General features: G+C 45.2%; 1 protein-coding gene across 2 annotated transcripts in view; it reads right to left on the bottom strand.

Annotated features, from left to right (window-relative positions):
- uggt2 (UDP-glucose glycoprotein glucosyltransferase 2) overlaps positions 1-16696 on the bottom strand; it is a 608113-nt gene that overhangs the window by 168502 nt on the left and 422915 nt on the right. For both annotated transcript variants that reach the window (XM_078221650.1, XM_078221652.1), the window contains one exon: positions 601-680. In XM_078221650.1, coding sequence (XP_078077776.1) covers positions 601-680 — 80 coding nt within the window. The remainder of the gene's footprint in view (positions 1-600; positions 681-16696) is intronic.

Here is a 16696-nt window from a genome sequence, read left to right on the forward strand (position 1 = left end):
GATGAATGAACACCACTCGACAATCACCAGGCAAGACTGTTCTCTTCCTGTTGGGGAGCACTTCAGCGGTCACGGGCATTCGGCCTCTGATATTCGGGTAAGCGTTCTCCAAGGCGGCCTTCGCGACACACGACGGCGCAGAGTCGCTGAGCAGAAACTGATAGCCAAGTTCCGCACACACGAGGACGGCCTCAACCGGGATATTGGGTTCATGTCACACTATTTGTAACCCCCACAGAGTTTCACTGGCTGTCTTGTCTGGAGACAATACATATCTTTTTAGCCTGTCTTGATGCTCTTTCCACTCACGTTGTTTTGTTTCTTAAAGACTTGATTAGTTGTAAGTATTCGCATTCCAACCATTATTCATGTAAATTGAGTTTGTGTCTTTATATGCTCTGTTTGTGAACAGAATTCCCACTCACCTGAAGAAGGGGCTTGCAGCTCCGAAAGCTTATGTGGCTTTTGCTACCAAATAAACCTGTTGGACTTTAACCTGGTGTTGTTAAACTTCTTACTGTGTTTACCCCAGTCCAACGCCGGCATCTCCACATCATGAATTCCACAGAGTGGCAGGAGTAACTTGAAAATATTTCTCACCTTTTTAAAGGCATCTCAGAAAGTTGGGGTCTGCAGTTCATGAACACTTTCAGCTTCATGTTGATCACCTGATGCAGTACCTGAATGAAAGCAAATATTTTCATGTTTTATGATGTTCACCTTAAAGCAGGCAAAAGTGATTATCAAATTAGAATTGTATTTTGGGATTTCTCCCCCTGCAACCTCCCCCTCACTGTGGGTTTCCCCAAGGCAGATGTGGCACGCTGTTGGCCACCAGTTCTGTCAAACTTTATAGTCATAGTTCACCCGCCCCATTGCTGGGGAATCCGCCACAAGGGTCAACTTTGGCGGGGCCAGAAGATCCTGCCAACTGGATGGACCTGAAAATCCTAGCCTTTAAGTTCACACTTTGAACAGGAAACAGAACAAAGTTACACACTTGATTACATTGCAATTAAAATTTGCAATGGACTCTCAGCCATATACCTTGCAAAAGGAATAGCTTCTATCATTTTTTCTATCACAAATATTCCTTCCAGCCACAAAGTGTTGAACTTGGCATTCACAGCCCGAGAGCCTGTGACCCAACCAGGATGTGGTTTCCTTCACCCACTCTGTCCTTCTCCCTGGCCATTGTCTGAGTTTGAACCAGACCCTTTGCAATTTTGGTGCGGTCCTTGGTCCCAAGATGACCTTCTGACCTCATATCCATTTTATCATCAAGATTGCTTACTTCTACCTCTGCAACATCATCCATCTCCACCTGTACCTCAGCTAATCTACTGCTGAAACCCTCATTCGTGCCTTTGTTATTTCCAGATATGACTATTCCAATGCTCTCCTGACTAGTTTCCTCACCCTCTATGAGCAGTACAAGATAGTGTGGAAGGTGAAACAGTACATAAGATCAATGCACCCTGCAAGATATTATCCACCTCAAAGAATGTGCAGGCCATAAGATCTCATTAAGACGACCACATTTTACCATAGAGAGAATAGGTAAGTTGAATTATCGATTTGCCCATTTCACAGGTCTGCCTGAAGTTGTGAAAATTACCATTGCATTCAATTTTTTAAGAAGCTGGCTTATTTCAAGCAACTACAGAAAACGTGTTTAATATTATCTTACCAACAAACATTTGAGGGCAGAAGTTAGGCATTAATCTATGTTGACAGAAAGGGATATCACATGCTGAATGGTTGGACTGTGTGTAAACACGTCCTTTCACATTGATGCCAGACTTGCTGGAGGTTGCCATAATAGTTTCTATCAGGAATTCTGCCTTCCCTGACCCCTTTAAAGAGGGAATCAAGTGAACAGATGAGTAAATGAGAGAGAATATTATATCAGATGCAGGAACAGTAATTATGGAGTGCCACAATGAAGTACATGCCTCTGCCAAGTTGCCATACAGAAATCTCCAGGGACCTTAAAGAGCCTTGACCTCTTAATAGGTCAGGAGGGACTCTGCAATGTATTACAGAGTATCCTGCACACTTGGACCTTAATATAGGTCACCATCCTAAATAGGTCAGACTTGGAGGTTCCTGAGTAGGTTGCCCGGCATGAGGAATGAGATATTTCAGTCACATTGAGAAACTGGAACACCAGAGATATTGATCCTTGGAGCAGCAAAGATTAAGGTGTGGTTCGATAGAACTTTTCAAAATCATGAAAGGTTTTGATAAAGCAAATAAAGTGAAACTATTTTACTGACAATGAATTGACAATGACAAGACACAACTATAAGTTAATTGGCAAAAAAGCCAGAAGTGAGGCGAGGAGAAAGCAGACTTTTTTTATGCAGTGGGTCATGATGATCTGGAATGCATTGTCTGAAAGATGGTAGAAGGGGAGTCAATTGTAACTTTCAGAAGGGAATCTGATAAATGCTTCATGGGGAATTTTTTTTAAATTATGGAGAAAAAGCAGAAGTGTGGTTTACTTGGATAGCTCAAAGAAATGTGAAAAAAAAAAGATCAGGCATAATGGACTTCCTTCTGAGTGGTAAGATTTTATACACTATAGAGCTGAAAGAGTGACACAAAAGCAGAATCTTTTGATCACTGAGCAAACTCTTCAATGATGGCAGTAAGGGTTCAATCAAACTAAAATTATAATTAAACATTGTAGTGTAGTCTTTTCATCTGTCTGATACTTTTTCTGTTTCATCCTAAATCACCTTATTCTCCACCTTCTTCAAAATTACACATCCTTCAATCTAGTTAACATCTTAGATAATAACATCTCAATCTTGCTGGCTCTATAAGACCATACAAATCTAAAATGTTGAATAAATAAGAGTATAAATTGCTATCTTTCTCACAAATAACATAAAGGTGAAGATAAAATCATCTTTTTTTCCCCTCACATTTGCTTCTGGTATGTTAAAGTTTACTTTTTCTCGCTTGATGCAATCTTAATTCAGCAACAGGACCAGTTATTGCAAAAGGTGTTCCCATGGCATCATGCAAAAATAGGACATATTATCTGACCTCACAATGGAGAATGAATTACGTTGGCTCACTCTATTTCAACTGGCTTTACCATCAAACTCCGCTTGAGTTTAGGAATACATTTACTCTTGACTATTAAAAATATGAGGAAAGTACAAAAAGATAAAGAACTTTGCAAAAGATTCCTGTATAAGAAAATGTTTTTAAAATGGTCAATTGATCATTTTAATTGTATTCAATAGAAATACAAATCAGTATGAATCTAAATTCTTCATCTGTGGAAATCGAATTATGTAAAACAGGGATCAGAATAAGAAATGCAAATATTTCCATTTACTACGGTAGCAAAATTTCAACTTGAGACCATGGATGCTCACTAAGATGATGATTCATAAGGAGCTCTGATCTAAACATTGGAGCACCAATCGTAAGTAAATTATGTTCAGAACTTCTGTACGTTTTACTGCTTAGAAGTGGCTTGATTGTTCTACAACGTGTTTTACTAATATAAATGGTATATAAAGAGAAATTTCCCATCAATCTTGGTCAGGTTCAAATCCAGACAACAAATCTGAATGGTCAGTATTGATACCAAGGTTGACGATTCTCCCAGCCAGAGCAGCGCAGTGGAACAGGAGACATCAGCAGAGGCCGTTTTGTGGGCTTCCCGCAGGACGCCCGGGCCTCCATGCGTCTCCCAGCCAAAGAGTTCCTAAGTATGGAAGTCCGGATTTCAATGTCATTAGCGAGTCTGGGAATGGAGCCTCCAGGCCCGCTAGCGTCTCCCCCTCCACCCCAGTGGGGTTTACAATTGCTTTCCACTAACAGGGAACAGGCCCCGCTGACCCTGCTGGAGTGTAGAGAGTAAAGGTGGAGGTAGGGGGGTCCTGCTGCCACTCTGCATTTGGGATTGCATGATGTGGAGATGCCGGTGTTGGACTGGGGTAAACACAGTAAGAAGTTTAACAACACCAGGTTAAAGTCCAACAGGTTTATTTGGTAGCAAAAGCCACACAAGCTTTCGGAGCTCTAAGCCCCTTCTTCAGGTGAGTGGGAATTCTGTTCACAAACAGAGCATATAAAGACACAGACTCAATTTACATGAATAATGGTTGGAATGCGAATACTTACAACTAATCAAGTCTTTAAGAAACAAAACAATGTGAGTGGAGAGAGCATCAAGACAGGCTAAAAAGATGTGTATTGTCTCCAGACAAGACAGCCAGTGAAACTCTGCAGGTCCACGCAACTGTGGGAGTTACAAATAGTGTGACATGAACCCAATATCCCGGTTGAGGCCGTCCTCGTGTGTGCGGAACTTGGCTATCAGTTTCTGCTCTGCGACTCTGCGCTGTCGTGTGTCGCGAAGGCCGCCTTGGAGAACGCTTACCCGAATATCAGAGGCCGAATGCCCGTGACCGCTGAAGTGCTCCCCAACAGGAAGAGAACAGTCTTGCCTGGTGATTGTCGAGCGGTGTTCATTCATCCTTGTACACGGTACATACTCTTGCAATTCGGCCAACGTTGTCTACCTGATACGCTGCAAGGAAGGATGTCCCGAGGCATGGTACATTGGGGAAACTATGCAGACGCTGCGACAACGGATGAATGAACACCGCTCGACAATCACCAGGCAAGACTGTTCTCTTCCTGTTGGGGAGCACTTCAGCGGTCACGGGCATTCGGCCTCTGATATTCGGGTAAGCGTTCTCCAAGGCGGCCTTCGCGACACACGACGGCGCAGAGTCGCTGAGCAGAAACTGATAGCCAAGTTCCGCACACACGAGGACGGCCTCAACCGGGATATTGGGTTCATGTCACACTATTTGTAACTCCCACAGTTGCGTGGACCTGCATAGTTTCACTGGCTGTCTTGTCTGGAGACAATACACATCTTTTTAGCCTGTCTTGATGCTCTCTCCACTCACATTGTTTTGTTTCTTAAAGACTTGATTAGTTGTAAGTATTCGCATTCCAACCATTATTCATGTAAATTGAGTCTGTGTCTTTATAAGCTCTGTTTGTGAACAGAATTCCCACTCACCTGAAGAAGGGGCTTAGAGCTCCGAAAGCTTGTGTGGCTTTTGCTACCAAATAAACCTGTTGGACTTTAACCTGGTGTTGTTAAACTTCTTACTATTTGGGATTGCAGGCAGAGGAAGGGCAAACAGCGATCAGGGCTAGCCATCCGGGTTGAGGGGGGAGACGATGGGGGGATGTCGGGGCTGCTGGAGGGTCGGGGTTGCAGGCCTGGGCGAGGGGAGGGGAATCAGGAGATCGGGGCTGGCCAGATGGGGGGTGGTCAGGGAGATTGGGGCTGGCTGAGGGAGGGGGATATCGGGGCTTGCCCGGGGAGGTGTGGGAGGCCAATGATCAAGGGGTGGAGGTTTCACATGGCCAGCGTTGTGGGGTTGTGGAGCTGGCCAGCGATAGGGAAGGCCAATGATCTGGAGGCCGATAATGCGGGCCACTGCGCATGCGCCGATCTTAGTGCTGACAGATCGACGTGTGCACAGTGGCCCACTCAGCGCTATGCTGCTGGCCTCTTGGGTGGGAATAATGAACAAAAGAACAGCACAGGAACAGGCCCTTCGGCCCTCCACGCCTGCATCGACCATGCTGCCCGACTTAACTAAAACCCCCTGCCCTTCCAGGGACCATATCCCTCTATTCCCATCCTATTCATGTACTTGTCAAGACGCTCCTTAAAAGCCACTATCGTATCCACTTCCACTACCTCCCCCGGCAACGAGTTCCAGGCACCCACTACTCGGTGTAGAAAATCTGCCTGGTATATCTCCTTTAAACCTTGCCCCTCGCACCTTAAACCTATGCCCCCTAGTAATTGACTCTTCCACCCTGGGAAAAAGCTTCTGACTATCCACTCTGTCCATGCCTCTCATAATCTTGTAGACTTCTATCAGGTCGCCCCTCGACCTCCATCGCTCCAGTGAGAACAAACCAAGTTTCTCCAACCTCTCCTCATTTCTAATGCCCTCCATACTAGGCAACATCCTGGTAAATCTTTTCTGTACCCTCTCCAAAGCCTCCACATCCTTCTGGTAGTGTGACGACCAGAATTGAACACTATATTCCAAGTGCGGCCTAACTAAGATTCTATAAGGCTGCAACATAGCTCACTGATAATAGGCCCACTGATTTCCAGAGGGAATCACGTTAGGACACTCTGTGATGCACAGAAATGCACAGATTCTGAAAATCACACTAAAAAAAAAATCAGCGGGAGTTACTTCCGTTTTCACATGAATTAGTGACTTAGAGATTTTTTGGAAGAATCCTGGCCCAAGTGTGATTCTGAGTCCTTCTCTCTTATCTCAGTTATAACATTTTTGGATACAAACTTATTTTTGTGTGCTATTTGCTTTATATTCGCCAGTTTATTTTACCCCTCTGTGAATCAAACTTCCTTATAATTCAGGTTAAAGTGTAATTGAAGATCGTTTGAGGTCAAAGGGAGGCATTTATGATCACTTATTACTTGTGACAATATTGTGCGTTTCAGAAGTGTACTTCTGTCAGGTTTCTTCTGCAGGATCTGTTGCAGCAGTTTGTTTTATTATCAGTGCCATTTTGACTGTAACTGGCAGCCTCTGTTGTTACTGCAGCAGCCTAATTGATTTTAATTGCTACAATGTTTGTTTTAATCTGGACTAATGCAGGATTGTTACGATTGAGTTCTTCCTTGGGGTTTTGCAGAGTAGGACTTGATTGGGTTGATTGACAGTAACATCAGGTGACTGGGTGGATCTAGACTTAGAGAGAACTCGAGCGTAGTTGCTGCTTGGAAGCTGCAGAGAGAAGTAGCCCTTTCTCTCTCTGCAGTCTCCAGACTGGGATCTGCCAGAGGCAAGGTTTATTTCTCTGAAGGTCTGCAGCTTGATGATATATCCTTCTCTGGAAATTACTGTACGAGAGTCAGAAAGCAAGTGCCTGTCCAGAGGTGTTAAAAGCTTAGAACTCCAGCATCCACGTAAGCATATCTACTTTTAGAAACATAGAAAACTACAGCACAAAACAGGCCCTTCGGCCCCACAAGTTGTGCCGAACATATCCCTACCTTTTAGGCCTACCTATAACCCTCCATTCTATTGGCGGGAGTAACTATGACTCTCTTAGAAGGGTCTCACTCGAGAGTCATCTCTGGCTAGTTACCTCTGTGAACGTTATTGGCATGTTTTGGCGTTCACAGTGAAGTGGTGCCTCCTCGTGGCCCCGCTGGAAACCTTGGTGGCTTGCTACCAAGGGCTAAACAACTTTGTTAAAAACAACGCAACGACCGTAGATAGATAGTCCGCAGAGAGATTTGTGAGATTGGATATTGACGGTTAGCAAAAATGAATAGTCCTCCCGAAAAGGGGGAATCCGGATGGGTTGGGTCCCGGTTAAACAACAGCCCCCCAGATGAGTCCATAGCCGCTCTTTGGGAACAATTTAAAAAGTTAGGCTATACTAGATTTAGCTCTAAAAAGCTAGAGACAAGTTCCGTCTCCACTCAAACAGAAGAGGCGGTCTTGAGACCAGAGTTAAATTATCGGCACTATTGGGTGGTATATTCTGGTCCCAGTCCAGGTGAGGTAGCTACCCCAGTAGTTGATGACATTGAACCTATTGTAGAAGAGCCCGTTTGGACGGTCCATCCAACGGATGATGTGGTTGAGTTAACGACAGTTACCTTCTATAATAAGGCCTATAAAGCCCAGAATATGGGTTCGGGAAGTTTAGAAATAAACACAAATACCGTAAGCGATGCTGGTACTACTGGTACCTTTATTGAGACTGTTAGTATAGAGCCAACTCAGGATCGAACTGAGGTTAACGAGGTAATAATACACTATCCCATTGACACGTTATTTTGTAAGTCCTGTAGTGCCATTTTTCCCACAGTAGGGGCATTTAGTAAACATATTAAGACGGTACATAAAATGAACAACATTAGAACTAAATGTTCACGGTGCGGTAAGTCTGGTGAGTACCATTCCATTGCTTGTCACTACCCGAAATGTAAAGGTGAGAAGTCACCTTTGACAGTCGGTGAGTTTCAATGCAGTGCGTGTGAACTCGCGTTCACAACGGAAAGTGGACTCTCCCAGCACGAAAGACACCGTCATCCTGTCCTACGTAATACCAAGCGGTTGAAGCAGGCTATGCCGGCTCCGGCTAAGAAACGTGGTAGGATACCATCAGTTTGGTCTGAGGAGGAGGAAAGACTCCTCGTAGGGCGGCACGGTAGCACAGTGGTTAGCACTGCTGCTTCACAGCTCCAGGGTCCTGGGTTCGATTCCCGGTTCGGGTCACTGTCTGTGTGGAGTTTGCACATTCTCCTCGTGTCTGCGTGGGTTTCCTCCGGGTGCTCCGGTTTCCTCCCACAGTCCAAAGATATGCGGGTTAGGTTGATTGGCCAGGTTAAAAATTGTCCCTGAGATGTGTAGTTAGAGGGATTAGCGGGTAAATATGTGGGGGTAGGGCCTGGGTGGGATTGTGGTCGGTGCAGACTCGATGGGCCGAATGGCCTCCTTCTGCACTGTAGGGTTTCTATGATCTTTCTATGATCTAGAATTAGAAGTGAGATTTGCTGGGTCCCAGAGCATCAATAAGGACATTAGTACTGTGTTAGTAACTAAAACGCCCAAACAGATTGGTGATAAACGTCGGTTGTTAGTGGGTAAACGTAAGGCAGAAGCTGCAGCTATGGCAGCAGTGATAGAAATATCTTCAGGTTCTGAGCAAGAACAGGATTTAGGTGAGGTTGATACGAGGGCTCCGGTTTCACGAATTGGCGTTGATAAGCAACTTCCAGTTTTAATCCCTAAACATAGAGAGATAGATGACCAGCTTACACAAGCTGAGGCTTTGATGAGGGTTTGGAATGATCCAGATAATAGAGCCCGGTTTAATGAAAAGTATTACAAATTTTTTTGTAAAGGGTGAGAAAACTAAACAGAAGAAGGTTCCTCATTGCGTCTTGGAAGTGCAGCAGAGAGGGAGAGATTCGCGAGAGGAGTGCTGCGGGTAAGCGCTGTTATTTTTAACTTACTTTTTCGCGGGTTTTTTCTTTAAAAATATCTAAACCCGGAAGTGGTCGCGCAGGGAGGTCTGGGAGAGAGAGATTTTTTTTTTTTCCCCAATAAATTGGAACAGAGAGGAATCCCGATACTCTACACTTGTAGAGTATCCCACCCTCCCTCCTCCTCTAACCTAAAAAAAAAAGACCCAGTGAGAGCAGGGCTTTGGAGAAAACAGGAGGAGGAAAGGTAAGTTTAAAATTTTCATTCACTTTTTTTTTCCCGGTGTGTTTAAAGGGGCAATTATGAGTGTGAGGCCAGTATGTTGTTCCCAATGTAGGATGTGGGAGGTCCTGGAGGCTCCTAGCCTCCCGGACGACCATATCTGTGCTGGGTGTGTTGAGCTGCGGTTCCTAAGGGACCATGTTAGGGAACTGGAATTGCAGCTCGAGGACCTTCGCCGGGTTAGGGATAGTGAGGAGGTCATTGACAGGAGCTATCAACAGGTGGTCACACCGGGACCACGGGAGGAGGGTAACTGGGTAACAGTGAGGAAGGAGAAAGCTCAGTTGATGGTGAGCACCCCGGTGGATGTGCCCCTTAATAATAAGTACTCCTGTCTGAGTACTACTGGGGTGGACAGCCCACCTGGGGGAAGCAGCGGTGGCAGTGTCTCTGGAGCTGAGCCTGGCCCAGTAGTGCAAAAGGGTAAGGAAAGGAGGGTAGTGCTAATTGGGGACTCTACGGTGAGGGGGTCAGATAGGCGTTTTTGCGGACACAGACGGGACTCTCGGATGGTGGTTTGTCTCCCTGGTGCAGGGGTCCGGGATGTCTCTGGTCGAGTCCCAGAAATCCTGAAGGGGGTGGGAGAGGAGCCGAAGGTCGTGATGCATATAGGTACTGCTGACATAGGTAGGAAGAGGGAAGGGGTCATGAAAAGAGAATATAGGGAGTTAGGTAGACAGCTGAGAAAGAGGAATGCAAAGGTAGTAATCTCGGGATTGCTGCCTGTGCCGCGGGAGAGTGAGAACAGGAATCGGTGGAGAATGAATGCGTGGCTGAGGGACTGGAGCAAGGGACAAGGATTTGGGTACTTGGATCATTGGGACCTCTTTAGGGGCAGGTGTGACCTGTTTAAAAAAGACGGGTGGCACTTGAATCCCAGGGGGACCAATATCCTGGCGGGAAGGTTGGCTAAGGCTACTGGAGAGACTTTAAACTCGAAAGGTTGGGGGGAGGGAATCGAAATGAGGGGACTGAGAGCGAGGAGGTTAGCTCGCAAATAGATAAGGAATGTAAACAGGGTAAGAGGGAGGTTAGACGAGTGATGGAGAAGGGAAGTGCTCAGGCTGAAGGTCTGAGATGTGTCTATTTTAATGCCAGGAGTGTAGTGAATAAAGTGGATGAGCTTAGAGCGTGGATTGCTGCTTCGAATTGTGATGTGGTGGCCATTACGGAGACTTGGATGTCTCAGGGACAGGACTGGGTGCTTCAGGTGCCGGGTTTTAGATGTTTCAGGAAGGACAGGGAGGGAGGCAAGAGAGGGGGGGGGAGTGGCACTGTTGATCAGGGATAGTGTCACGGCTGTAGAGAAGGTGGACGCCGTGGAGGGATTGACGACGGAGTCTCTGTGGGTGGAGGTTAGGAACAGGAAGGGGTCGGTAACGTTGCTGGGTGTTTTCTATAGGCCGCCCAATAGTAACAGAGATGTTGAGGAGCAGATGGGGAAACAGATCCTGGAGAGATGTAGGAATAACAGAGTTGTCATGATGGGAGATTTTAATTTCCCAAACATAGATTGGAATATCCCTAGGGCTAGGGGTTTGGATGGAGAGGAGTTTGTTAGGTGTGTCCAGGAGAGTTTCCTGACACAGTATGTGGATAAGCCTACTAGAGGAGAGGCTGTACTTGATCTGGTGCTGGCTAATGAACCTGGACAGGTGGAGGATCTCTCGGTGGGTGAGCATCTTGGGGATAGCGATCATAATTCTATCTCCTTCACGATAGCATTGGAAAGAGATAGGATCAGGCAGGCTAGGAAAGTGTTTCTCTGGAGTAAAGGGAAATACAGTGTCATCAGGGAGGAAATTAGACGGGTAAATTGGAAGGAGGCATTCTTGGGGAAAAGTACCGAAGGAAAGTGGAGGATTTTCAAGGAATGTTTGTCTGGAGCTCTGCATGACAACGTTCCGATGAGACAGGGGGGTGTTGGTAGGGTACGGGAACCGTGGTGCACGAAGGTTGTGATGAACCTGGTGAATAAGAAAAGAGAGGCGTACAGAAGGTTCAGAGAGCTAGGAGGTGTTAAGGATTTAGAGGAGTATACGGGATGTAGGAAGGAGCTTAAGAAGGAAATTAGGAGAGCGAGAAGGGGTCATGAGAAGGCCTTGGCGGGTAAGATTAAGGAGAATCCCAAGGCTTTCTACAAATATGTCAAGAGTAAAAGGATGAGATGTGAAGGCATAGGACCCTTAAAAGGTGAAGGGAGAAAAGTTTGTGCGGAACCGTTAGAAATGGCGGAGCTGCTTAATGAATACTTTACCTCGGTATTCACGGTGGAAAGGGATCTGGGTGGTTGTACTGCTGGTTTGCGGTGGACAGAAAGGATCGAGCATGTGGACATAAAGAAAGAGGATGTGTTGGAACTATTGAATGGCATCAAGGTTGGTAAGTCGCCGGGACCGGATGGGATGTACCCCAGGTTACTGTGGGAGGCGAGGGAGGAGATTGCGGAGCCTTTGGCGATGATCTTTGCACAGTCGATGGAGACGGGAGAGGTTCCGGAGGATTGGAGGATTGCAGATGTGGTCCCTATATTCAAGAAAGGGAACAGGGACAGCCCGGGAAATTACCGACCGGTGAGTCTAACCTCAGTGGTTGGTAAGTTGATGGAGAGGATCCTGAGAGACAGGATTTATGATCATCTAGAGAAGTTTAGTATGATCAAAAGTAGTCAGCACGGCTTTGTCAAGGGCAGGTCGTGCCTTACGAGCCTGGTTGAGTTCTTTGAAAATGTGACCAAACACATTGACGAAGGAAGAGCGGTGGATGTGGTCTATATGGACTTCAGCAAGGCGTTCGATAAGGTCCCCCATGCAAGACTTCTTGAGAAAGTGAGAGGGCATGGGATCCAAGGGGCTGTTGCCTTGTGGATCCAGAACTGGCTTGCCTGCAGAAGGCAGAGAGTGGCTGTGGAGGGGTCTTTCTCTGCATGGAGGTCAGTGACCAGTGGAGTGCCCCAGGGATCTGTTCTGGGACCCTTGCTGTTTGTCATTTTCATAAATGACCTGGATGAGGAAGTGGAGGGATGGGTTGGTAAGTTTGCTGACGACACCAAGGTAGGTGGTGTTGTGGATAGTTTGGAGGGATGTCAGAAGTTGCAGCGAGACATAGATAGAATGCAAGACTGGGCGGAGAAGTGGCAGATGGACTTCAACCCGGATAAGTGTGTGGTGATCCATTTTGGCAGATCCAATGGGATGAAGCAGCAGTATAATATGAAGGGTACCATTCTTAGCAGTGTAGAGGATCAGAAGGACCTTGGGGTCCGGGTCCATAGGACTCTTAAATCGGCCTCGCAAGTGGAGGATGCGGTCAAGAAGGCGTACGGCGTACTGGCCTTCATTAATCGAGGGATTGAGTTTAGGAGTCGGGAGATAATGCTGCAGCTTTATAGGACCCTGGTTAGACCCCACTTGGAGTACTGCGCGCAGTTCTGGTCACCTCATTACAGGAAAGATGTTGAAGCCATTGAAAGGGTGCAGAGGAGATTTACAAGGATGTTGCCTGGATTGGGGGGCATGCCTTATGAGGATAGGTTGAGGGAGCTTGGTCTCTTCTCCCTGGAGAGACGCAGGATGAGAGGTGACCTGATAGAGGTTTACAAGATGTTGAGAGGTCTGGATAGGGTAGACTCTCAGAGGCTATTTCCAAGGGCTGAAATGGTTGCTACGAGAGGACACAGGTTTAAGGTGCTGGGGGGTAGGTACAGAGGAGATGTCAGGGGTAAGTTTTTCACTCAGAGGGTGGTGGGTGAGTGGAATCGGCTGACGTCGGTGGTGGTGGAGGCAAACTCGTTGGGGTCTTTTAAGAGACTTCTGGATGAGTACATGGGATTTAATGGGATTGAGGGCTATAGATAGGCCTAGAGGTGGGGATGTGATCGGCGCAACTTGTGGGCCGAAGGGCCTGTTTGTGCTGTGGCTTTCTATGTTCTATGTTCTATAAGGTTGGTTTTGTTAAGGTTAGGAATGCAGATAGGCAGCCTAAAAGTGATGTAAATAGTGGAGCTAAGAAACGGTGGGCAAAACGGAAATCAATATTTAGAGCCACTCAATTACTTCATAAAAATAATAGGCGTCAATTGGCTCGGCAGATTATGGGGGCGCCCACAACAGTGTCCTGTCCATTATCTGTAATGGAGCTGGAGGAAAGTCTTCGAGGAAAACTCTCCAGTAGTAATAATAAATCTAATATTAGTAAATTTGCTAAGTACAAAGTAAAGTAGATACGGGGGAATTGATGATGTCAATTAAAGCTGAGGAGGTCTCCCGAGCAATAAAGGGAATTAAAGAGGATAGTGCTCCCGGGCCGGATGGACAGAAAATTGAGGACATCCGTGATATTAATGAGGCTGATGAGAATAGGATACCTCGCCTTTTTAATCTTTGGTTGACATCAAGAATGATCCCAGATTGTATGAAACAGAGTAGAACTGTTTTGATTCCTAAATGTGAGGATAGAAAACGTTTGAAAAATATTGATAATTGGCGTCCAATTACTATTGGTCCTATGTTGCTCCGTCTTTTCACTAAGATCATGGCTAAGAGGTTGAGTAATACTGTTGACATTAACCCACGTCAGAAGGGGTTTTTGGCAGCAACACCCGGCTGCAACGAGAATATTGCTGTGTTACAGAACATTATTAAGGGTGCTAAGAAAAATTGTAAGGACTTGGCCGTGGTCTTTGTCGATCTGGCGAAGGCATTCGATTCAATAGGGCAGAAATTACTTATTAAAGCTTTAGAGCGTGTTAAACTCCCACAAGCGTTTGTGGATCCCATTCGAGATCTTTACACTGGCAATACAACAGTGATTGAGGGCAATAAGTCCAAGACCGCTCCAATAAATATAGAGTGGGGTGTAAAGCAAGGGGATTCACTTTCACCTATTTTATTTAATATTGCGATGGACCCATTGATTTGTAGTCTTGAAGAGGCTGAATCCAGGGTCTTTATGACCTTGGATGGAGCTAAAATAAATTGTTCGGCCCTAGCTTTTGCAGATGATACTTATACTGGGATGGCGCGTAATTTGAAAATTTTGCAGTCTTTCTGTGGTCTTACAGGTTTGTCTATTAATATTAATAAGACAAAGGGTTTTCATTTTACCCATAAACGGAAGACTTTCCTGTATAATCATTGTAAAAATTGGCAGATTAGGAAAGAGGTAATTGCTTATATCCCCCAGGCGAAACTGAGAAATATTTGGGTGCTTGGATAGACCCGTGGGTAGGTGTTGAGGAAAGTGCTTGGGAAGATAAGTTAAAGGTTTGGGTTTCTAGTTTGCAGGCTGCAGCTCTTCGGCCTAGACAGCGCGTTGAGCTGTTAACTGTATATGTTATCCCGAGATTATATTTTCATTTGATTCTTTCTGAGGTGTCACAAAATACGCTTATTAAATTAGATTTAATTATTAGGAATGCAGTTAAACAATTTTTACACCTTCCCCCCCATATAACAGATGTGGTCCTCTATTCCCGTATGAGGAATGGAGGTTTAGGGATTCCTAAACTCGAGGTACAGATCCCGTCAGCAGTTAAATGGGAGTCACTGTCTATCTCCACGGATCGAGTTATCCGTGCTTCTTTTCAATATTGTGAGCTAAATATTAGTGATAATATTCAGGAGTTAAGATCTCTTAATGTCCTTACGGAGATTGAGGATTTTATGCCTGAAGTTAGTGAGGATAATGGGGATGCCAATGAGTCAATGGAGATGATTAGGGCGGTAGTGCCATTACTTAGGAATGAGGAGGTAGGGCCCAAGAAACCATTGAATAAATATGTAGGGTGGAGAGATTGGGAATTTGATAAATGGAGACGGCTACAATGCCAAGGCATAGGAATTCATTATTATGAGAATGATAAAATTTCTAATTGCTGGGTTAAGGCTGTATTTCAGCTTAAATCCAATAAATTTATTAATAACATATTATTAAGATGTAATTTGTATCCCACTAGGATAACCCTAACAAGAGGTAAACCCCTTGCAAATAAAACTTGTCGAAGGTGTGAGGTAGGGACTGAAACTTTAGGACATATTTCCAGTTTTTGCCCATTCGTTAAGAATAGTAGGATTAAGCGTCATAATAAGATATTGGATCAATTGCATAAATTTGTTGGAAAATATGGGTGGACATCCTATGTAGAGCCAAGACTTACTGCTGAGGATGGTTCCCTTTGGAAGCCAGATATTATATTTAAGAGGGATAAAGATCAGCGCATTGCTGTAGTAGATGTGACTATCCGATTTGAGGATAATTGTGGTAGTTTAGAGAGGGCGTGGGAAGAGAAGTGTAGTCAGTATAAACATTTGGAATCTGAAATTGTGAAATTAACTCGTGGTTTGGAAATACGGTATTTTGGATTTGTTATGGGTGCAAGGGGTAAATGGTTAGAGAAGAATAATGGCCTTATGATGTTCCTGGGCATTAGCAAATTTCAATCATTTGCCCAACAAATATCTAGACTTACTTTGTCATTAACGTTGGAGATACTAGGTATTTTCAACGATAGATGAGACCATTTTTACCGTAATTGACTGTATATAATTAGTACGGAGGATTTTATTATTTTACTAGTTAGTTTAAATTACCGCCTGAATGTTGGTTTGTAAATAACATGCCTATTCCATCCTAGGTATCTCGGTCCCCCGGGGGTGCGCGTTGGTGGTCTCGGGTTGCTATGCACGCATGACGGTACTGTTGGAAGGGCTTCGCCGTTGGGTCGCACAAACGCTGTGGTATGCCTTTGCAGTTCGCCCTTGGGGTTGGAGTGCTATCAGTGCCCCTTTGCCCATGTGACTTCTGCCTAGCTTCCCGGTTGGTGTGATGTCTTTGGCGTTCGCACCGAACCTCAGTACTATGCGGACATGTGCTCCTGTTGCTGCTTCGTGTCGCTGGGTCAGGTGGGTGTATCTTGGTGGACCGACTCGTGGGCAGCATGACAGTTATCGTGATTAGCACTGTAGCTGCACAGCCTCAGCGGCTTGAGTCCGATTTTCGGCTCCGGTCGCGGGATGTGGGAGTTTGCACATTCTCCTCATGTTGCGTGGGTTTCCTCCGGGTACTCCGGTTTCCTTCCACAACCCTAAAAACGTGTTCCTTAGGTTGATTGGCAACGTTAAATTGACATTAATTTGTTGCTGGAATGCACTGGGTGTTGCATCTGGCTCAGTTGTTGTTTGAAATGTTGGGCCACGTTTGTTTGTTGTGGTCCTATGCAATTCTATAGTTTGATTTGTTTTATTCTTATTTTATTTTAATGCACTTTTTACTATTTTATTAAAGTTTAAAGTTTAAACAGTTTATTTTAATTCGATCTGTCCTGATTCGGCCTATCCTATCAGTCCTGATTGTTTGTTCTTTTTAGTGGT

This window comes from Mustelus asterias, chromosome 10 (assembly GCF_964213995.1).
Source record: "Mustelus asterias chromosome 10, sMusAst1.hap1.1, whole genome shotgun sequence".
NCBI lineage: Eukaryota > Metazoa > Chordata > Chondrichthyes > Carcharhiniformes > Triakidae > Mustelus > Mustelus asterias.